General features: G+C 33.3%; 1 protein-coding gene across 1 annotated transcript in view; it reads right to left on the reverse strand.

The window, feature by feature from the left end:
• STK3 (serine/threonine kinase 3) overlaps nt 1–24423 on the reverse strand; it is a 124526-nt gene that overhangs the window by 61004 nt on the left and 39099 nt on the right. The window contains exons 7-10 of the mRNA XM_039328933.1: nt 15603–15740; nt 13235–13360; nt 3712–3919; nt 426–601 (exon numbers count right to left, since the gene is read on the reverse strand). Coding sequence (XP_039184867.1) covers nt 426–601; nt 3712–3919; nt 13235–13360; nt 15603–15740 — 648 coding nt within the window. The remainder of the gene's footprint in view (nt 1–425; nt 602–3711; nt 3920–13234; nt 13361–15602; nt 15741–24423) is intronic.

Below are 24423 nucleotides of genomic sequence, written 5' to 3' on the forward strand. Positions count from 1 at the left end.
TTACAGAAAGCAATATTCTGTATGAATACCGTATATGCCGGCGTATTAGGCGACCCGGCGTATAAGACGACCCCCGTCTTTATCGCCGAGCCGCATTCCTAGAACATCGTCTTATACGCCGGAAACTACCAGTATTTCCAGCGTATAAGACGACTCGGCATATAAGACGACCCCCATCTTTGGCGCCGAGTTTAGCACTTCCGGAAGTCGTCTTATACGCTGGCATATACGGTATATGCTATTACTGTATGTTTAACACAGTGCATAATGTAATATGCGCTAAAGATATACAGCATATTCACATAATTCCCAACCAGAAAGAAAAAGATGGAAGTATATACTTGTATCCTGCAAAAATATTAAATCAACAATATCCACACAACATCCATCAACATTAGAAAAGCAAACTGTACATAAGAACTTACAAAATCAAAGTCACCATCCTGGGGAACTTTCCAGTTATCAGGGAAAACATTCTTTGATATGTGATAAGATTCGTGTATATTCTGGTTGCAGTTTTCATTGGCCTTATTTTTGGAATCCTGTTTATCAAAATAGTCCATAAATGAAGGTCGCTGAGCTTGTGGTGATGTAGCATTTCCTGTTTTGAAAATAAGAAAATAGTCAAAATATGAAGAGAAACCAAAGAGTTCAAAGTGATTATGCTGGCTGAAAGTTAACATTAATTAATTTTAAAAGAATTAATGCATTTTTACTAGAAATTAAAATAACATGTTATAGTGACAGTACAACTAGGTAGAAGACAATTAGAACAGAACCACACAAAATCATGTTTTAATTAAAGCGGTATACAAATAAGTGAACTATAAGCAACTGATAACCAATTTATGCACTGAAGTTAAATTGAAATCTAATTCCTTTCTATTCAGCAAGTGACACCACCTTGTTGACCTGTCAGTAAGTTAAAACTCAAGGAAATTTTTACTTATGAATAATGCTAAATTAATTTTTATAAAAAGTTATTTTATCATATAATTCATGGTTTTAAAAATTAATAATTATGTAATTGTCCAAAGGAAAACAACACCTTATCTGGTTCTTTAAGACCTAAGATATTCTTAAAATCATCCAACTATACATCAAAGTACTGAAGGCAAAACTGTGATTCTAAATATATTTTCCTTCATAAGGAAAAATAATCCTATGTTCTTGTAGAAATAGCAGGTGCATATTATTTCTCAATTTTTCAAGCTATTATTGATGATTAAACACAAATTCGCTATAGGAAGAGGAAGTAATACCAATTCTTGAAATTCCTTTTTAAAAAAAAATAAAATAAAAATATTACAATATTATACAACAGAAGTACATGAAATCCCTTAATTAAATGTTCATAAAATGTTTAAGTTTCACATTAAAGGATGATGTCTGACATTCGGAGTCTCATAATCATGTTCAGAATTGGCTCATTACTACTTTGGCTGAATTTTGGAGAAAAATATATTATCAGAATTAATTCCCAACTCAAAAGTCACTTTCAGTGACTTACATTTGGAAGAAATAGATCAAAAATTTACAGCCCTATTACAATAATAGCAATAATACAATAATTTTATTAAGAATCCCTGCTTTCAAAGTAAAATTACATAAAGCAAACAAACCAGTTTCTTTTAATAAATGTATTAAGGTAGAATTATAGTAGTATTTAGAATAACCACAGGCGGGCAAAACAGGAATTGGAACAGGAGTGATTTCAAACTCAAATTTCTGCTGGCTTCCCTATTTACTTTGCTTGTGGGAAGCTTACAGGGAGAAAGTTGGCAGGGAAGCCAGCAAGAAGTCCAAAGCCAGAAGACAAGTGGCTCTGTTGGGGGGGAAATGTGCGACACTGTGTGGAGGGTACAGGTCAAGAATGGTACATGGAGGTGCACAAGAGGTGCTACATGGGTTGAGTAGGTTGGGGGTGCACAAAGAATGCATGGGACAGTGCTGGGCCAGTTGAGGTGCCTTGCAGTTCAGGGGCGGTGCATAGAGGGATGGCATGGGTTGAGAAGAGTAAGTGGGGATGCCCAAGAAGTACTGCATGGGTTGAGAAAGGCACCTAGGAGGGGCAAAATATGTGGGGGTGCACCAGAGGAAGCACACAGGGCAGCACAAATTGAAAAATGTGCATGGGGCATACAAGAGATGCTTGTGGCTTGGGGAAACACACTGGGGTGGGGAATGGCACAAGTCAGGGTACTGTGCAGGGGCTTAATGACCTTTTGTTGCTAAGTCAAGGACTACCTAAGTTATCTTTTGATGAAGATAAAAATCCCTGGCATACTGTGAAAAATTAATATAGCTGTGTGTGGGATTAATTGCACAAATATGTCCATGGGCATCTCCCACAAGGTCCTTGAGATAACAAACGGACTGCTCCAAACACAGGATACATTCATCAGCCTTTTGGACAGAGTCTGATAAGAACACCTGCGTAGTCTTGCATCTGGAGAGTGTCTGTTATTTGATATATTGTAACCACCCCTATATACGTCCTTTGATTACGCTGTGTGATGTAAAAACTATAGTAACAATAAAAGAGGGTGTTAGAGTCAGCTCTGGGCTCCCATCCCGAGATACTTGCGTGCGTGTCTCATTCTCCATGGGAGACCACCATAGCTGTGGGTCTAATTGCCTTCTACTATTATGCATTTCACAAAACATGTTTTGAAAAGGCTAGGTTTTAAACTTTATCTAATTTTAATATTGTATATAAAACTTAATGGGTTTATTCTAACAGTTTATATAAGAGCAATTTTATCACATATGCTTCATCAGACATATGGTAAGACAACTATCATATAGGATAATTCTGCTGCAATTTATACTTTTGAGAATCAAGCCATCCATTTCCACCTGAATCCCAGCAGAATAATGCTCCACACATTAATCAAAAGAATGAAATGTATCACAAGAAATTAATGCATAATTCAGCACCTAAAATCTTCTAATCTTCTTTTAACCTAAGCAAATTCACTCAGAAATTTCGAATGAATAATTGAAGATACTATATATTAATGTAGACTGAAGACAAGAAGCATGTTTAACAAAAAATAGAATCCTGCAGACAATTAAATCAACTCAAACAACTAAAAGGTATTATTCAAGAGTGTTTTCAAACATAATTATTACTATTCAGTTATAACTTTTGGTGATAAGATTATATGTGTAGTTAAATTTATCCAAAATGGGATAGTAGCTGAATGATGTACCGCATTGTAGGTATACATTTAAAATGACTTTAATTTAAAGCATTCTATAATTGTAGCACATGTTGTCATTTTTCCATTTATTCTACATTAAATTGCTGCATTACCAGCTTGAATAAAACACTAACAGTTGAAAACATAGATTTCCATAACACAACATAAAACACACAAAGGAATTACAACTCCAAGTATGGAAATGTAGGGAACTTGAACTGCCTTCCAGAAGAAATCCACATATTGGTAGATTTCATTGTTTTGTTTTGGTAGCTCAAGTGAACAAACCATTGGAAAGCAGCTGCCAGGGAAAATTTTAAAAATTTAATATGCAGATTAATCTAAATTTGTACAAATCACATAAATGTAATTAGTAGCTATATTAGCCGAGATGTACTGGTCTTGATTCTAACATTTAATTGAATTAAAGTGAGTATTCACTGCTTGCATGGCTGAAATAAAAAGCATTTAGAATGTTTCTTTTATAAAGAAAAATGAAACGTACTTTTCATGGTTCCATCTTCATCTTCATCATCATCATCATCATCATCATCACTGTTTATTACCATGGTCCCCAAATCCGATTCTAGCATGGTGCTATTATGTTCAATCATGGTCTGAGCACTGTCACTCATTGTACTTGTGGCCCTCATTGTACCGGCACTATCAGATGTAGTCTTCACCATGGTGTGGGAATCGAGTTCATCTTCATCCTGCAAACAGAAAAAGAAATAACCTTCAAAAACATGCTGATGTTAAGAACACTGGCCTTGAGAGGACCAGAGCACTGCAAAGCATTTGAAAGAGTACTTTATAAGACATATTGCTGCAAAACACACCTAAAAGCAGTAGAAACATTCCTTAGAAGGGCCAACACCAGATGTTCCAAGGAATTTTCCCAAGCTGTGTCCTTTTCTCATAACAGCCACACAAAGTCTTTCTACAGGCCACCACTCCCCAAATACTTTGGGAAGGAACGTATTGTTCATATGAAGATACTTTGCAAGCCTCCCCCCCCTCATCTTTCAATGTAATATGCTGGAATAAATAGTTTAAGATTCTATTCCTTGTAAATTTGGGGGGGAGGGGTGTTCTTTCTTATGTTGATGTTTTTAATCTTATAAGCTATGCAGAGTTGCTTGATGTGTGGGCAGTCTTAAAAACTGAAGAGATAATATGTTATTTTATTATTTTGCAGTAAATAGTAATAAAAATAAATAATAAATCTCACTGAATATAACATACTGAAATGCCTAAGACTTAAATTTAGTTGCTTGCTCTCAAAGTGTACCCATACATAACACACATTTAAACATATTATATACAACATATGTATAGACCTACACCCTTACATTTAAGTAACATATAAATATTAATCACTATCCATCTTGAATACATAACGGAAGGAGGAAGCTTTAGAGTTCACAAGGTTAATATTGTATGGAACAAAACTGTGACTGAATCTGGATGCTCTGCTTTAGATACCACGAAGCCTCCTCCCAGAAGGTAACAAAGAAAGTTTTGTAAGCTGCCAAGAGTTTTAAAGGTTTGGCAGGATATAATAAAGATAACAAAAACTTGATTTTTTTCTCTCCAAAAAAGAATTTTATTTTTAGATTGAACCATTTTTAGTCATACCTAAAGATCTACCTGAATCAATTAATACTTGCTAATATGAAACTATTCTCTCATTTATTTTAATGGGTCAACACCATCTGAGTAAGACTGGGTCCAGTCCAGTTTGTGCTCATTCTATTGCTCACTGTACCAAGTTAATCCAAAGCATCTTTGGAAACATCCTTTAGTAACACTAAAGCATATATTTCTACAAAGCCATAGCAGAAACTCAAAAACATGGAAAACTGATATACAAAATTTAAATCATATTATGGGGTCATTAGTATGATTCCATTTATTAGCATTCCAGGACCTCGGGCAACTAAATTTTCCAGCTCTACTGCTTCAGAGTCTTTGAACCAAACACTATTAAGACTGAATCTGGAACTTTCTCCATGAAAATTACTTATTCCAACAGAGTCATTTTTTTTCTTTTTTCTTTTCCCCCTATGGAATAGCCATAAGATTATAGTGGACAAGTACTCCGTAAATTTAAACTTTTTTTTTTTTTTTCAAAAATCCATCTCAACTGGCAAGGCAACTTCTCTCATTTGTATACAAAGCATTTGTCATGATAAAAGGGGCAAGAAGAAAACCTGCTGATGCTTTGTAGGAAAGTATCTGCTGAGCAGATGCTTCAGGACTGTGGAACAGAGTTAATTCCAGCAAAGAATACAAAAGCATTTCCAATCAGTGGCAGTAATGTGCCAAGAATGTAAAACAGAGAACTGATGATAATCCAGATCATGAATCATAAAACCCATATGGAATAGAAGCATTTGAAAACATCATTAGGAAATCCTACTCTCTTTCTGAAGTCAGATGTAGAGGATATGCACAAAATCTAAGCTATTTAAGGACTAACATGCTGTTCTATGCCTTAAGTGCTTTTACAAGGGCACATTCTACTGTCCACAAAAAAAACATCAGAATGTAGAAGAGCTGCTTGTATAAAACCTTTCAAGTAAGCGTCTAATTTTAGATGAGTCGACTAAAAAAAAAATTCCTGACTTCAGTTTGCTTTGGCGGTCAAATGAGATCAACCAAGTATGCTTCCAAAACCTATTCTGACATCAGCAAGTTTACAAAATGCCCTACATGTTTCAATAACTGATAGAAAAGAATCAAATATTAATGAATGCCATGCATCCCGTCATGAGAAACATTCTTTAGTTCTTGGAGACAAGGAGGAAGCATCTTAGGAAATACTATACCAGATGATACCCACAGAATATTTTAAATTATCATTTATGAGGGTAAGACAAATCCTGCTTAAAAATAGAACGACACTGGTCTTTTACGTTTTTTTTTTCCTCTTCAACACTGTTTTCCCTCTTAAGCCCTGCTTCTTCTTCTTCTTCTTTTTCCCTGTCCTAATGAGATATAAATACTGCTTTTATTTTCATACATTGGATTATGTCCAGTGATAACTTTGAGGTGGCAGTAAACATACCTATGTAAGAGAAGGTATTTATTTCAAAGAATTCTGTCTATATAACGCAACTAACTGCTTCCAAAGAGTTGCTTCCAAGCACTAGGAACTATATTTGAACAGTGTATTGTGCTGTTTGGGGCACGTCATAATAAGCAAGCTAAAGCAGTAAAACCTGAATGCTTTACTTCACATGAGCAGAAGATTTTTCTATGTAAAGTTTCAACTGGATACAATCCAATAAATAATCCAAGTGCCTTAGAGGGAGTCATAAAATTACTGCATTTTAAAATAAAAGATAAACCAAATAACACATAACAAATGATACTTCTTTTAAAACAGACACCTAGAACTGCAATTCTATGCATGACTTACTTATAAGGCATTTAAATTTCATTTTACACACAGAGGTTGTGATGTCTGTCTATATGTGTATACAAGCATATTTATTAGCTGAAACATCTCATTTTTCACACTGAAGAGTATCAAGAACATTTTACCTCATTCATATTTATAGTTATTTAATTAACATAATCTAAAACTCTGGATCAGAATTGCATCTGTACAAAATATTTGCACTGACAAAATATTTTTTTAAATGAATGGAAGCATCCCTGAAAAAGATTTGTAGTTTATTTATAATATAATGTTAGTTGCATGTAATCTTAAAATTCTAATTCTGAAGTTGCATTAACTAAACAATTAATTTCTTTTTGAATGTCAGCCACTGACTCCAAATGTGAAATCAATTTGAATTCATATATAACTTGAACACTGACAACCTGTTAATTGAGAAATCATTTCCATTAATTTTATTTTCTAGATGTTCAAAATTTTCATTTGAGACTCCAGCTATTTGAAGTCAAGAAGGTATGGTTTACATCTTCTTGAGTATTCCAAATACCTATATATTTCTTCTGTTGTTTGCTAATATTTTCTGCCTTCATTTTTTTCCTAGAATAAAAAGTCACGATTTTTCTGTGTTTGCTATTTCTCTTATGAATGTTTTTAACCCATATTTTCTGTTCATTCTCTTTTCTAGTCTTAATCATCATTTCCAAAATTCATTGCTATAATATTGCATGTCACCCTCTGTTTCTATGGAACATTTTCTAAAGAGAATATAATTTTTTATTTCTTTTAATTATTTTATAAAATGTCATATGTAAATATGTCAAACTATTGTCATAAATGTTTATTTTATATAATTAATTGGATTTTGATTCAATGGTACACTTCTACTGTACCATTTTCAACAAGAAATGAAGAAAGTGATTAAAATCCAAAATACTTTCTTCATAAAAAGAAACTTTAATAAACCTGGAATTTTCAGATTATGAGAAGCCTCTGCTAGTTTGCAAGAAATTATCTTAAAACATTAATGCATTTCCTTAAAGTTCCTCTAAATTAAATTAGAGATAAAATTGTAATGAATTATTATTTAACTGCAAAAGCTTATTTTTTTTTCTCAAACTGTGGTAGATTAAATTCTAAGCTTTTGCTGAATAAAGAGAAGGGGCTTCTATCTACTGAAGAATATGCTCACATAAGTACAATGTTTATTTGACAAATAAATAAATGATGACTAATTCTAAAAATTCTATTTAATATTTAGGAAGTTTAATGGATTGCATTTAGTAAATCTTTTCATAACATGCCAAGCTCTAATTTTATGGGGGGTTTTGCTGAGTTATGAAAATATCCAATCAGAGGAACAATAGGTTGCTCACTAAAACAAAGTTTCATTTTATGAATGTATGAGAATATACTGGATACTTTTAAATAGCAAATGGCAATCTAATTAGCAACATATCAATGTTATACATACATTCAGTGATAAACAACAAATAACATAATTTATGTATCATTTTCTCAAAAATTATATTATTGTATAATCTTTATTATTATATACATTTGCTAAATCCTCTATTATTTATAGACACAAAACTGCATTTAAAAAAATACAGTGTTCCTTACTGTGCAGCTTCCAACATGACATTCAAAGAACAAGAGGTACATAATGGCAACCAAACAGAACTGGCACACCTTTGACCTAGAGAATTTCTCAATTGTTTAGTAACTTCTTTACATCTTTTAACATCTACTGGGGGGGGGGAGAGAGAGTTTTACAGATTTTCTTAAGAAATGTTTACAGAAAACATGGTATTTCTTTTTTTAACCAGTTAGAAGACCTCAATCATTGTCTAGACATCAGAAAGAAGTGTATCCAGGCAGCAGCATACACGGTGAGATCATATGAAATGTCTGATGAAAGCAGTACTGCAAGATAAACACTTCTCTCTTTCTTTCTTTCTTTCTTTCTTTTTTTTTTTTTGTGTATTTGCATTGTGGCCTCACACACATGTCCCAAAGAGGGAGTTTGGTGGTGATGACAATGTAATACTACTTTCAATTTGAGAGAAAGCAGCAGAAACCCAGGTAAGAATCTAAATCTCAATCCAAGCAAAAATGAATTGTGTGTGCTCAATTGATACCAGGACTGGTCTAAACATATAAACCATTTCCTTCTTTTTGGTAATAGTTTGTTCACTAATGGTTCAAACACTGATCCAGGAAAATCAGACAATCTTCATTACAGGTAATCTTTACATAGTGACCACAACTGGGACCAGCAATGTTATTGCTGCACATGTATATGACATGACTGCAATGTGCATATGACCTCACTTCCCATTCAGTCATTAAGTGAATCACTGCAGCTGTTAAGATGTCATGTGACCACAACTTGCAGTAGTGCTTCAGCGTACTCCATTAATTCTGCTTGCCAGAAGCCAGTTGAGAAGGACACAAATGACAAACACATGGCTGCACACCAGTTATAAATGTGCATCATTTCTGAAGCACTGAAATGGGGAAATCACATTATTGTGAGACACTGCAACAGTCATCAATACAAGAATTAGTCACAACTGTTTAACTGTTGTAAGTTTGAATGATTGCTAAATGAGGCAGTTGATAAGCAAGGCTGATCTGTAACATACTAGCTGCATCAAGAAAGTAAGATCCGGGTCTTTACTAATTCCCATGTGCAAAACTGCACTGTACTCCATGAGAAAACTGTGCCTTAAGAGGGATTAGAGACTGAGAGTAATTTAAAAAGGGTAATAAGCATTCTCTATTTTTCACTAATGATACTGGCTTCTAATTTCTTTCTAAGGGCAAATAAAAACATTATTTCTTTCTTATTAAACTTAAAAAGAATTTAGCTACAGCTACCCCGTCTAATTTGATCCAGTTCAGGATGACCCTAACTCTTTTTTGTAAGGGCTTGAATGCCTGAGGCTCCAAAAGTATGAAAGGCCTTGTTTCCTGGCTATGTTGACATCTATGATGACATGTTTTCTCAGCTTCCATTTATATTTAATTTTATATTATGTTTTAACTGTTTTTAATTGTTTTATGCCTGTTCACTGCCCAGAGTCACTTGTTTGAGATGGACAGCTGTAGAAATTGAATAAATTTTGTTGCTGAAGTTTAATTCTTAATTTTATCAATGATGTTTTTCTCTTAATTTATTTGTATTTTTTTTGTTTGAAAGTTACACTATTAAATACAATTCACCTTCTTGGGTACCATTTCTACCAGATACATTTTATTAGAACAGAACAAACCTTTTCTGAACAACTCTCAGAGAAATTTAACTATTTCTTTGTATCCTTGCAATTATGAAAACTAAGAGAGAAAATGTGCACTAGAGGGCAGCAAAGACAGTTGAGTAGATTGCAATGTTCAACTTTTGAAACTTGTACAGTATAAGAACAAAACCTTGTTCAACACAAATCACTGTCATTAAAAAATAATGCAAACATAGTTACTACAGCATTTCTATAAACTTCCTTAGTAGCTATATGAATATATATATACAAGTCTGCATAATGTGGAAGAACTAAACCAGCAGACTCTAAAAGAATCCAATTATTGATTATTTGAGTAATACATAATTTCTAATGATTCCAATAAAACTACACTAAGGACCATGTATCAATCAGCTACTTTACACGTTAGATGCATTTCTATTGTCCCAGAGGAGAAACTTAATTTTTTAAAGTTCTCCATTTTTTAAACTCCCTCAGTTGTTGATGTTGCTTTTAATAGTGTTTGCTATTTAGGGACATAAAGTTGTAGAAATCACTCACATGGCAGAAAGTATACTACACTGAAAAGATCACTGTAATTTTTTGTCAAATATTATAAAAATGTATAACCTGAATTTATTAACTTGAAGTGTTTTAATACTCTGATAATTTACATAAAAATAATTTATATGATCCAGTAAATTTTGATTAGTATTAATTTGACAAATGATCCATAGAAAAATATTTTGACATGTTTTTGAAGGCTGCCAGGCAATAAATGCCTTTATATTTCCATAATACAGCTGCCCAGCATCAGAATCAAATGTTCATCACACTTCAAAAATACATAAGAGATTTTTAGTAATATGTGTAATAATGCTTACTCTAACATTTAACATTGATGGTGACCTTCTGTTGGTTATGCAGCTTGCAGTTTTTGTGTAATTTTTTTTTAAATCTATACAATTACTACAGCTCCTATTAAAATATATCAATTTGCCAGAACATATCTCATCAGATCAGTTATTTTGGTAGCATGCTTAAACTAAGCTATAAGTTTTTTGGGACTGTATCCAGCTCAGCTTTAAAAGGAAAGAAACTGGTTCTTGATTATGAGAGATTCAAACATTACAAGTATCTTATTTAAGCTTTCAAAACGATCATTTTAAATTATTATAGCCATTTTACTTTAATAAACATCTACACTTCAAAAATTATAAGAATTGCTTATGTAAATAAAGTAAATTAAATATACTAAATTGTATGTGTCACCTGACATCCAGCAACTCTGAGCAATTTATAAATGACTTAAAATATTTTAAAAAGACAATAAAAAACAAGAAACATGGGAAAGACAGAGATGGGAGAATACCAAAGAAAACAGTCTAGGAGACTTCACTTATCCTCACCAAAGACCTGGGCAAAAAGCCAAATCTTCACGCCCTTTTGAAATACCAACAGGGTGGGGACCATTCGGACTTCAGAGGGAACTTAATTCCAGACAACAGCCACCACAACAAAGGAGAGCATGATATCAGGATCCCAATAGATGACATTGCTTATTTGAAAGAATTCAGAGCACATCAACCCTGTCAGATTGAATTGGACAGACAGATACTATAGGAGATAGACAGTCACTCAAGAAATTAGATCCTGTGCCATGTTTCAGTCTTTAAGAGTCACTTAGACTTTTAGACTTTAAGAATCATTTTTAATTAATCCACTCCTTAAATCAAGAGCATCTCCTTTGAGGCACACACAGAAGCCTGCTTTAATTAGTAACAGGGGTGCTGCACTTTTATGAAGTCCAAGGAACAGTAAGGAAACCTATCCTAAGTTTATTTACAAATTGAAAAATAATATTAATTTGGAGTTCTTTTTGTTATATGCATGTCTCTAAAATATTTAAATCAGAACTAATTTTAATAACTTTCTAACCAGTTTGTAAAAGTTACAGCTTCTTGTCGCATGTCTAGTAAGAAAGATTAGAATAAGAATTTTTATTTTATCAATGCATGCAGGCCAACATAATGCCACACCTTTCACCTTTGATAATTACGCTGCTTTTCATATTATTGAGAAATCTTCATCAGGTAGAAAGGAAGATTGTTAGTACTCTGTAGGTAGATAGCAAAATTAAACTAATTTTCTAATGCAAATATTTTGAGTCATGTCTTGCTAAATCAGCATATTATTATAAAAAAACATAGTGTAAATATCTTGATTAAGCCACCAGATATAAATTACTGATATATTCCATTACACCTAACATATATTCACCTGATGTTTGTATCTGGCAATGTTATTTTGTTTCTAATATGTTCCTAAAAATGTTTTTTTTAAATAAAATAAAATAAAACAAAACAATAAAATAAAATAGAAAGAAAGAAAATGCACAAAATTAACCATATCAGAATTATTAGAATGTCTAATTAGTCACTAAAAGTTTGTACACTTTTATTATTATTTTTCCTAGAAATTCTAGTCCTAATATACTCAAGTCTTGGACTTACAACCATTCGTACAGAGACCATTCAAAATTTCAAAGACACTGAGAAAAGTGACTTATGACCAGGTCTTACACTTACAAATGACTCAGCATCCCCACAGTTCTGCAATCAAAATTTGGGTGCTAGGAAAGCAGCCTGTACCTACAGCATCCTATTTGCATACCTTCCCAGCCAGCTTCCAATATGCAAAATCAATGAGAGAAAGCCAGATTTGCTTAACGACTGCATGACTCATTTAACAATTGCAGTGCTTTACTTAATAACTGTGGCAAAAAAGGTTGCAAAAAATCAGATCTGACACACTTAACAGCTGAACAACAGAAATGCTGGTCCCAACTGTGGTCCTAAGAACTACCTATATAACCTTCTCCCTGAGTATTTCATGAAAGATTCCTGTGAACCCCTAGAATGCTGCTTCCTATCATTATTGAGCTACATGAATGAACACTATGGAAACAGAGCTCTATAATTTGACCTGTGGCAAAACATAGCCCAATTTAGAGAGAGGGCACGTTGGATCTTTGCTTTCATTCACTCTTTTTAGCAGATGCTCCCATAGAATGTGTTCTCCCATACATTCAAAGATCAGCTAAGAAATTGGTAACAATCTTTTTAAAAAAAGAACTGAAAATCGTCGTTCATGTGCTACTTAAATTCTACACACACAAACACAAACAAATCAATGTTAAAAACCAAGAAAACATTTTTGTCACAAACTGCTTTTTGAACTGGGGATTGTCAAGGAGGAAGGAAACTCAGAAAAAAAAAATAAGTGATTATAGCATCCTTCTCAATCAGAACTATATTACTTAAATATGTTGATAATTTAACAGGCCAAAAGTAATTTGAAAACTTAATTAAATTTTCACACACCGAGTTTTCATCCTCTTCTTCCAGTTCCCTCTGTTGTTCTTCATGCTTTTTGGTCTTAATTTCCATAGCTTCAGTAATCAGGTCTCTCAGAATTGAGACTTGCTTGGCATTTTTAATAAAAGGATGCTAGAAAATAAACGCATACGGTTATACAACATGGAGCCTACAGACAATCTGTATTCACAGTATAAATAAAGTAACATGTTAGAACAACATGCCAATCAACTTCACAGACCAGCAGGAGAGAGCATTTCCCTTTGGACAGCAATTAAAATCTGGAATAAGAGAGCATATGATCTGTTTAACTGCTTTACAACTAAATAGGATTTTCCTTTTTGTTTATTTAGGTAAACAGCAACCATGAGAAGAATGTTACAACAAAACACAACTGCTTTACAGTTAAGGATATAATTGTCCAAAGGAAATGTGAATTAACTGGTAAATAAACAAATAGAAGATAGCCTGACATAGAAAAATAAACTTTATAATGCATTCAGTTATATTACTTTAATTCATTTTAACAAGCTGACAATGCAAATTAGCAGTCATAAGCAGAGCAACCACTATAGCATGAGAAACCTGTATTCCAACAGAATACAAATCACTGAGTTATTGGCAATGATGAAATATAAATGAAGCAAAATTAAAATCATCGAGATGGGCAGTTGAAATACAACAAAAACAAATTTATTTAAAGACAACTTATACTCCTGTTTAAAAAGACGCCCATCCTCTCTATCAGTACTGTGAATTTGGCCCTTACTAGAGCACATCCCTAGGAACAGTTGGTGGTGAAGGATGTTGAAAACTGAAGCTCAGCAACATTTGGGAGTTTCACAGGATACCTACCCTAAAAGTCATTACTCATTTCCTGCACACAGCATTGATACCCTCCCACAAGACTGTGCATGAGTTCCAGAGATACAAGCTTCTTTTCAGTTGTGGATATACAATATGGAAAGTGGTCTTTTTCGCTCATATTATATAGTCAATACTTTGCCATTGCCAAATTAAATGTTGCTGTGTATTAGAGGCCATGACATCAGTTAAGAAAAATGAACTTGCCCAAGTTTAACAACAGTAAAATTATGCTCTTTTTGTTCCTGTACTGTCCAGAGACTGCTTTTCTTTTTCTAAATGTTTTTTTGTTGATTTTCCACTTAATGCACACATCTATTATAACAAAGAACTGTTATATAGATCACAGGTGCCCAGCTTGTGGGCCATGGCTATGGGCTATTGGCCACTAAGCCGTGTGAATAGCTGGCCTGTGCACGTGTGCGTGCATGCATGTGCAAAGCCCCACTCGTACGAACGACGCCACAAGCATTGTGGGCATTCACAGTCCCATTGATGCGAGCATTGCTGTGAGAGTCACAGGTGAGCATCATCGCAGGTGTTCATGGCCCCATTGATGCGAGCATCGCAGGCATTCATGGCCCCACTTGCGCAAGCATCATTGTGGGCTCTCACAGCCCTACTCGCACAATAGATGTTCATGCTCACATACATGCGTTCACCCGCACACACAAAACCATCCCTTCTTTCCCCCACTCCCTCACCGCTCCAGGCCACCAACCCTGAAAGATTGGGGAACTCTGATATAGATAACATTTCTGTATAACAATTACATTCTTCTGTAACATAATTGCTACCAGCGCTATACTTGACCCTCCCAAAAAATCACCAGAAAATGAGGGGCTTTTGAAATCATTTCTCTTGACTTTGCCAAAAGAAAAAGATTACAGAGCAAAGTCTTAAAAGAATTATAACTAGATAAAATATACAAATAAAAATTAGCACAAAGAACAAATATCTGTTTATTATGCAATATAAAAAATATAAACTAAAAAGAAAGGGTGACACAGGCAAAAAGGAAGGATGAAAAGAAGAAACAATGAGAATGAAAAGGGTTGGATAATTCGTATCCAAATTCTGGCTAGTGAAAATTATTCAAAAAATTACTGTTTGGAGTAGGAAACAGCACTGACCACCGACTGCAGTAATACTGACTGCAGAGATAGCATTACCATAAATGTAACATGTTCAAAACAAACACATATGGTTTGAATACCATATAGGTGGAGAACTCTGGGCAAATCAAAAGGATTCCTCAGATCTGCTTTTCTGAAAGAATCAACACTTGCTAAGAGATCTTCCTTTTCTTGCTTACCAAGCAGTTCAAGAAACTAATTACAGTGAACCCCTTACTCATGGGGAAACTCTGAACAATTTTCTGTCAGCTATTAAGTAGAGAAAAAGTAATTCAGTGGGGGTGAACTGGGAGATTTTCATCTTATTGAGCACACATGCAAACTTTCCCAGGCTGATAGCTACTTTTAAAAAAATAACTGCATACAGTACTGACCTGTAGAAGGTGAGTTGCAGTAGCTCTTTGCTCAGGATTCTTCACTAAACATTTCTTCACAAAGTCAGTGAATTCATCAGACCAAAGCTCTGGCTTCCGGAATGTTGGAGGGGGATTTGTGGGAATCATAAAAATTGCCTGGAAGGGGGGGGGAGGAATATATTTATTTATTAAATAAATAAACAGACAAACAAGAAAGTCACTATTTCAATAATAGAAGTAAGAAGTGCTTCAGGATCCAGCTTCCCTTACTACGTTCGATGCAGATAGTACAATGCTAGATCTCACTAGAATTGTGGAAATGATGGTAACTACATTTTTGCAAAAAAGCATCCATTAACATTTTACACATTGAAATTACAACATGTGTCATATCATTTCTCCAAGTCAGTTCAAATATTCTAATATTTATTTTTCTTGAATATGTCATAGATACTATTTACCTTCAGAAAAAGCTGGCAACTAAGTTCATCACATGTAAAAGGATTAATCTCTGCTATAACTTTAAGGATACCTTGACTTAAGCAAAAATGATACAATTTATTCTCTTTAAATTTGTATCTCCAAATTAATTTTTTATTGATCTAAATTAATGTTAAAGAATACTGAAGATATGTTTTCGCTTCTAACCTTGACAATTACCAGTTTTTGAATTCAGATTCAGTAAATTACCATATTATCTTCAACTTAACAAAGGAAACTTGTAATAGCTTTCAGAAGTCCATAAGAAAAAGTTGTCTTAAATACCATTTTTATAGCATTGTCATCACAATATAAGCTTGGTCTATATAATAACTAACACCTCTCTATGACAAACTGACTCAGTATAAATTTTGCCACATAAGCTATGAAATACATATATATTAAAAAAGATTGTAACCTTTCATGATGTTCCGATAGCTATTTGAGAATGATATTGTTGGAAAATATAATTTAAACTACCGAATTTAACCATCTGCCCAGTGCAGGAATCCAAATGAAAGCATCCCTGATAAATCTCTGGTTCTAATGTTATTGTTTGAAAGTTCCTTCTAGTATTTAATCTGAATCTGCCTTTCAATAGCTCCAGACCTTATTCCATTACCTGCAGTCTAGAATGGTAAGATTTGAGCTTCTTCCCTGTGCCATGCTCAGGATGATCATACTATTATTTTTTAGCACTAAATAACAAACACTTAATGCATATATATGGTCTACTCTTCAACAAAACCAGATTCAACTCAAGTCCTGGCTTAGTAATAATGGAGTGAGCAAACTGTTATAATGGCACACCCCATACTACATATCAATAATACTACAGTTGTAACCAAAAAGTCATTTTTATTCACTGGTTTAATACTGCTACCTGACAAATTGTCTTATCAATTAATGCAACAAGAAGACAATAGTATGAATCCTCCCCCAGCCCATTCCTGTAAAGTAATTAGTCACCACAGAATTAATCACAACTACCACCACTCCTAATGTTCACAGTCCACTTTATACATCCAAAATTTAAAACTTTCAGCACCTGAAAGTTTCTGCATAGAAAAGCAACATATTCAATACTTTGCCTGTACCATATTACTAAAAATAACCTATAACAGCACAGTCAAATAATATTGTAGGATTTCTCAAAACATATTTTCAGTTGCTTATCTGAACTACATCTTCATGAAGCAGTACTGTATACAAAAACGTGTATAGTCAGATAAAAGACAACTCTAGCACAAAGCATAAGGAATAACAAAATGTCTTTACCACAGGAGTAAATTACAGGTTCAATGGAAGGCAGATTTAAACTGAAAGGTTGTTTAAATAGAACTATCACATCTGAGCTGCACAAATCTGTATAATTACTGCAGTGAAGCTCTTTACTGCCATTTAGAGATTATCCAGATTTTTGTACCTTAGATATGGCAGCCTTAGTTAAAAGGCTTCAAACATTAAACCAATGCTTATTACCAAAATTTTACTATAGGAATCAAACTGCTGTTAGTCATTTATTTTACACTGTGTTGTTCTTGTGTGCAATACTGTACTAGTTGCAACTTCTGAACAATTCAAAGGCCATCCAACATAAAATGCATAGGAGGAGCTTGATCTGAAAGTGACCAGTACATTGAGTTCCCAAATTTCTTAAGAAATATAGACATGGAATTATCTTAAATTTTGTATGTAAGTAATTGTAAGTACCGTCAGTGTTCTTATATCTAGAGTCCAGTATCTAGTTTTTTATCCTGAACAGAAAAGATTGAACTTTACCTTAAATACTATGGTTTATGAACCCATTTCTTTGTCTAACTTGGACTTAAGTGAACCAATAAGAGTTCAGCAACTAGGACTTCAGAACTGCAAACACTAAGCAATGCAGCCATGTGCCATTGTCCTTTCCAATCATATTGCTTAGTGGAGGAAATTCTGGTCCCAATTGCCAGGACTATCTACATGTGAAAAGAAATTGAACATAAAATTCTAATATTGACCACTTAGATAGGATAAGAACCACTCTGTCTCCAATCTGGCCCACTGGTCAGGCAATTACATTACTGGTAGTATTAAATTTTGCCAATAAAGAAAGAAATATCAATCAAATGCCTGAGGCAAGTAATTCATTAAGTAACAAATTTCCTACAGTAACCAGGACCATTTTTAGACTATTTTTGAACTGGAATGGATCTGTTTTCCACAGACTACTTAGAACAAAGGAAATGTGTCACTTTATTATATTTGTCTAAAGTCAAGAGGTTTAACATTAGTTTCTTCTGTAAGTATTTCACTTCTGCTCCCATAAAATCATAAGGTGTTATGACTGCCTTCAAAGGATAATTGACGATCCCTGAAATCCAAGTTCTCTTTAGCAGATATGACAAGCAAACATTTGTCTAAAACAAATATTTATAACTGAAAATGTTGCATTATTGATCTTAAGCCATTTCACGACACAATGCAGGTAGTTCTCGACTTACGACCACAACTGAGTCCAAAATTTCTGTTGCTGAGACGTTTGTTAAGTAAATTTTATGACTTTTCTTGCTACAATTGTTAAGTGAATCACTGCAATTATTAGGTTAGTAACATGGCTGTTAAGGGATCTGTTCTCAATTGACTTTGCTTGTCAGAAGGTGGCAAAAGGTGATCACATGACCCTGGGATACTGCAACCGTCATAAATATGAGTCAATTGCATTTGAATTTTGACCATGTAACCATGAGAATGCTGCAACGGTCATGTGCAATATGGTTATAAATCACTTTTCTTAGTGCTGTTGTAACTTCAAATGGTCATTAAATGAACTGTTATAAGTTGAGAGCTACCTGTATCTGATCAATAAAATGCACTGTAACTTGTCATATTTTTATCACTTTATCAATTAGATATCATTCACTGTCTAAAACAACTTACCAGCTTTGAATAAATCTAATAATGATTCAATAACACAACGGTAGAGAGAGAAAAAAAATGCAATGCTATTAACACTTCTGAAAAACTAGCTTAATTGAGTTTTGCCTCACTTCAGTCATGCAATAGTAATTTCCTACAGAAGGATATAGTACAGGGGGAAAAAGATAAGTTATCATACTTGCATTTAAAATATTAATTAAGAAAACTTAGTTTGAATTAAGAAAGTACGTGTTCCCATAAAGAGAAAGTCATAAAGAGCATCTAAAGTTTTCTGCTTAAATTGTTTTAATATTGCATGGAATTTAACTATAATATTTTGCTTTTCTATCTTGTGCCAGTAATTTGGTTATCTATAAATCTGTCTCTGTGAACAGTATACTCCCTTAAAATGATGACCTTTGGATATTATTTCATGGAAAGTGTGGTGAACTTAAATTGGTGCAGTAATACCTGACAAAGAGGGAAGAAAAGATAAGGGAACAATTGCCATATGATTAAGAGTAAAGATGAGTTACTGAGATAGGCATTCTATGTTCAACTACAAGATTATTTTGCAATTTTACTCACATTGTCATAGCATTACAAAGAGTACAAATGAATAAAAAAGGATTTCTGAACACCTTTTATACTTAGATCCTTAAAAGAAACTTGATTTGATAAATATGCACATAAATGAAGACCCTATATACAACCTGGAATCAAAATGCATTTGAAAGGTAAGCAACATTAACTTTGAATGCATAAACAGATAAGAGTATAATAGAGATGCAATATGATATACCAGCAGAAATTATACATCCACATGGCAATTTCCTGCACTGCAGAATAATTCAAATTTCTCAACTAAGCTCTATTCTTAAATAAAGTAGATCTGCCTGACAAGGTGTGCTTTTCAGGAAAAGTTACACAATGTAGCACAAACATATTGCTAATCAGGCCAATGAATGTTATTTGTGTTTTGAGAATCTCTGGATTTGTTTCTTTTTTTTTAAGGGACATTTTACATTTTCAAAATTATAAATCTGAGAATCTATGGAAAAAAATAAATTTGTAATGGAAAATAAGTTGTCCATCATTAGAATGTCTACACTTGCATTTGATTAGTAAAAGAGCGCTATGTAGCTGGAATTAGCTTGTTCCATTGCCCTCCTTTGTTTGCTTACTTGCTATAAAATCCATTCTGAAGTAAACTCCAAAGGTTGATAAACTATTTAAAAGCCATCACTGTTTAACATGGCGCAAATCTACAGAATACAATCCCAGAAACAGTTTTTAAAACAGGATTTAATCAGACTGGGGAAAAATGAAACAATCCCACCTGTATTTTGGGGATTAAAATAAATATATAAAGATAAAGGGAGCTGATTGTGAAAGCTAGATGTGCTACAAACAGTACAGAAAGTTAGACCACTTATAACTAGTATACTCTAGAGCTCAAAAGTAATTCAAGATTCAGGAATATTTGATTAATACACTATGTAGATGCCATTAAAATCTCTCTAGGTTACAGAGTACCATACAAATTGAGACTTTTGTGTGGCATACTTAACACAAAGGTTAAAATATATTGGAGATCTTGGAGACTTTAGGAATAAAAACTGTCCTTAGTAAACTGCCAAACCATTAAGGTTGCTGACTACTGCTTAAATGTCCCATTAAAGTGGTATTAAAGTTAAGTGGACTTTTCTTGAAGATGTTTCTTCAAGAAAAACAAAGTCCAGTTGCCTTTTTAAAAAAGCACTTTTTAGACTTGGATAATTGAGAATCTGCATAGATATTAAAGATAAGGTAATGATTTGCCCTGTACAGTTGTGTCTGACACTAGAAGGTAGTGTTCATCTCCATTTCCTAGCCAAGGGAGCCAGCATTGTCGAAAGATGCATGACTATATGTCAAGGTCACAACACTGTTGTCTTCCCACGGATGTAGTACCAATTTATCTACTTGCATTTGCATGCTTTTGCATTAGGACTACATTAGCTACTACAAGTTCACTATAACATTTGAAATTCCATTGCTTTCAACAGAAACTAGCATACTTCATTTTGTACAGACTATATCCCAGGAATACAATGACTGTTTTCTGTTATTAAACCTGGCATAATTTTTTTAACTGAAGCCAAGTTTAAAAAATAAATACAGAACTAAAAAGTCAAAAATAGATACATATCATTTATATTGAAGTAAAATTTAAAACTATGCTGCAGAGTAAGAACAGGATTCGTTCATAATGTTCATGGCAAATGGATACTTTTATTAAACATGTTGTTTTTCCATCAGCTTAAATAATGACTTACAAGGACTTTTAACTAGCTTACAACAGAACAGTTAACACCCTCTTGAACCTTCCCCAAATTCCACTACTGTACACTTTCATACTTTTCCTTATCTTATCTGTACCTCCTTGATCTTCCTACCTCTTAAATTGCTAATTCATTGATCAAATTGCTTTCCTATCACTGTTAGTGAGATTAGATTTCTTGCAAACTTCACCTTAGAAACATCAGCTGTTCTTAAATCACAACTTTCAGTTTACACCAAAGGCATTTAAAGAAAAATATATCCTGGGAAAAATTTAGATTATAATTTAAAAACTCCATACTGATTCACTGGAGCAAAATACCTATCCAACAAAGTATATCACATTTCTTTTACAATACATTTATGTTTTCATAAAAAATAAGTTTTTGAGTTGGAAAATAAACATACAGCATTTTTATAGACAGTAAGGAAGTTTAGAATACATCAAGACATAAACGTTTTGAAAAGCTTTTAAATATTTATAGGTCTATCCTGTGAATAAAAGTGAAGCTAAGAATCAGAAAGGCTTTCGCAAGAAAAATTTTAAGCTTTTGGCAAATTACAAATATCTTAAGTGATTTATAATCTAAACTATTATGCTATTACCATGAAATAGTTAAAATATGACCAAAACATTGAGGATTTTTTTGGTCCAAAAAAAGCTAAAATTTCACACTAGCATTATGTCTTGGTGATAGAGGACTTTATTCTAGTAGTGAAAAATAAATGTTACAAACTTAATACTATAGTTTAAAATTATCATAACCAAAACAGATGACTAAACCTGTTTTTTATTCTCATATTTTATTTATCATACAGAGAAATTTTCCCAACTTTCTCTCTTCCTGTATGAGTCCTCAACTATGTGATATTTTGTTTGCGTTTCAATTATACTAATTCAATGCAGGTCATTTACTTTTTTACTGAGTCCAGATGACATTTACTAAACTAAACATGGAACAATTGGTTTTAAAAAGCAAGTACTCTGATTGTCATTTCATAGGTCATACAGTGGCTATAAGGTATGATTGTCTCGATTAACCCCAAAACAGAAGTTAGAAGCAATGAACGTTTTGCATAATTCTATTTCCCCTAAACTTAAACTGGCATTTAAACTAGAACTACATAAAATGTCAGCTTCCTATTTTTATTTTCTATACCTTAGCTTAACATGCATTGTTGGTTCTCCTGATGTAGAAATAATGCAACCTGCACTTCTATTTAAATGTCAGCTGACTGCCTTTTTTCTTGTCTGATGATCTGAAGCTATTTCATAAAAGGGAAACACAAAGATCATTACTAATTTACTATCAAAACTAGCAGTGGTCTAAACTTGCCCTGCTTCTTCAACAGTAGTTATACTTTTAAATCAACATGAATTAAATAATTATGCAATTGTTGGTCATATTAACATAAATGGATTTCAAAGTTGAAAGACAAAAATGAATGAAATTTGAATAAAATTTTGTCAATGATGTGATCTTTATTTCTTTTCAATACAAAATCTCTTAATCATAAAGGGTGATATAACATAGCTACACGTTTATCTTGAGAAGTGATGGATGGTTTATCAATTGTTTCTCCACTCTGGCATTCTGTATGACACAACATATAACCAGAAATATCCTGGAAATAGCAGCCCTCTTTCAATAATACTTACCAGCAGCTACATTTTAAAGTGTTGTCTTTGATTGTGGAATTAGTTTTAATTCATCAAATCTAATAATAACTAATAGCCCTTCCATTTTGAATTTGTTTAATCACCTAGATAAACTGAACGTCTGTCCTTGAATTAGTCCAATTGCCACATCAGTAGCAAATATCCTAATTTAACTATGTTTTTGTTAAATAAAAGTGAGAGATGGATCTGGAGAAACATAAGACTGGGCTAAATGTGACAAAAATAGACAATTTAAAAGGCAATGGGGTCAAGAATAATCAGCATGAATGTGAATTGAATATAAAAGTGACCAACCAATAAGAAACAAGTATGTTGAGAGGATTTGCTCCGATACAGAGAATAAATAGAGTCTGAATTGTAAAAGATATATATGAAGGTACTCTTTTAAAATGATGATATTCCTCATTATATTTTTGGAATATGTGATGAAGTAATCTATAACTATAATATCTATATATGTTTTTGAGAAAGCATTCTGAATAAACGAAGCAGACATGGGATAATAAAACATCTTCCTATTGATTATTAATTATTCTTATCCACTGTATTTAATAATTTTTATATTGGAGTAAACTAATAATTAAAGCCCAATGCAAAGCAACTGATAAAGCAAACTATGATCTTTGGAATAGCACTGCATACTTAAGCCAAAGATAAGGCTCTTTCTGCTTTTTTACATGAAGTAAAATTCCCAATAATGGGATGTTGAATAACTTTCCTTGGGGAACTTTAATATACATGTAGGTACCAAAGCAGTGCTGCCTAGTGATATCTCAATAACTGTAGCTTTAATTATTATTATTAACACCTTGAACTCAAGTTAATTATATATTGGCAGCCAATGCCAATCTATTTTCTGCACTAATTGTTACTTTCATGAACATAGTGTACCAAACTATAGTATCTTTGTTTCTAATAGTGAGCCTATCAAATCTTGTCAAAAGTACTCTTAAACTAGGATTGACAGGGTGAAGGAGAAGGAATAACAAAACCAGAAGGAGAAAGGGCAGAATGAAAAAAGGGGATTAGCCTAGTATTACTATATAGCCACAAGCAAACTAAGTACAGCCCCCCCCCTTGAGTGCAATTAACCCTCTCTAATTCTAATCAGGTGCTGACCATTAGTTGAGAAGATTCTTGTACATAGGCTCTTACTAATAAATCAGTTTAATTGAACCTTCATGTGTGGTTTCACACCTGACACATTAGTCTGTAAAAACAGACTCTGAGGCTGTAAAAACAGACTCTGAGGCTACCTGTTACTTGCCTTCAAGTGTGAAATAAACTCTGCTGGGCTTTCATAGACTTAAAATTTCTATTCCTACAGGTGAAGTAGAAAGATATCACTAAAGGCAAATATACATGTCCCAGGATAATGGGATCCAATCTAGGATTGGTCACCGGGACCAGAGGTTTAGTCTTCCGAGCTTTTGGACTCGTGCTGGAGCCAGATTG

The sequence above is a fragment of the Crotalus tigris genome, unplaced genomic scaffold (assembly GCF_016545835.1).
Source record: "Crotalus tigris isolate CLP2741 ecotype Arizona unplaced genomic scaffold, ASM1654583v1 scf7180000024384.25900115:4084858, whole genome shotgun sequence".
In the NCBI taxonomy this organism is placed as follows: Eukaryota; Metazoa; Chordata; class Lepidosauria; order Squamata; family Viperidae; genus Crotalus; species Crotalus tigris.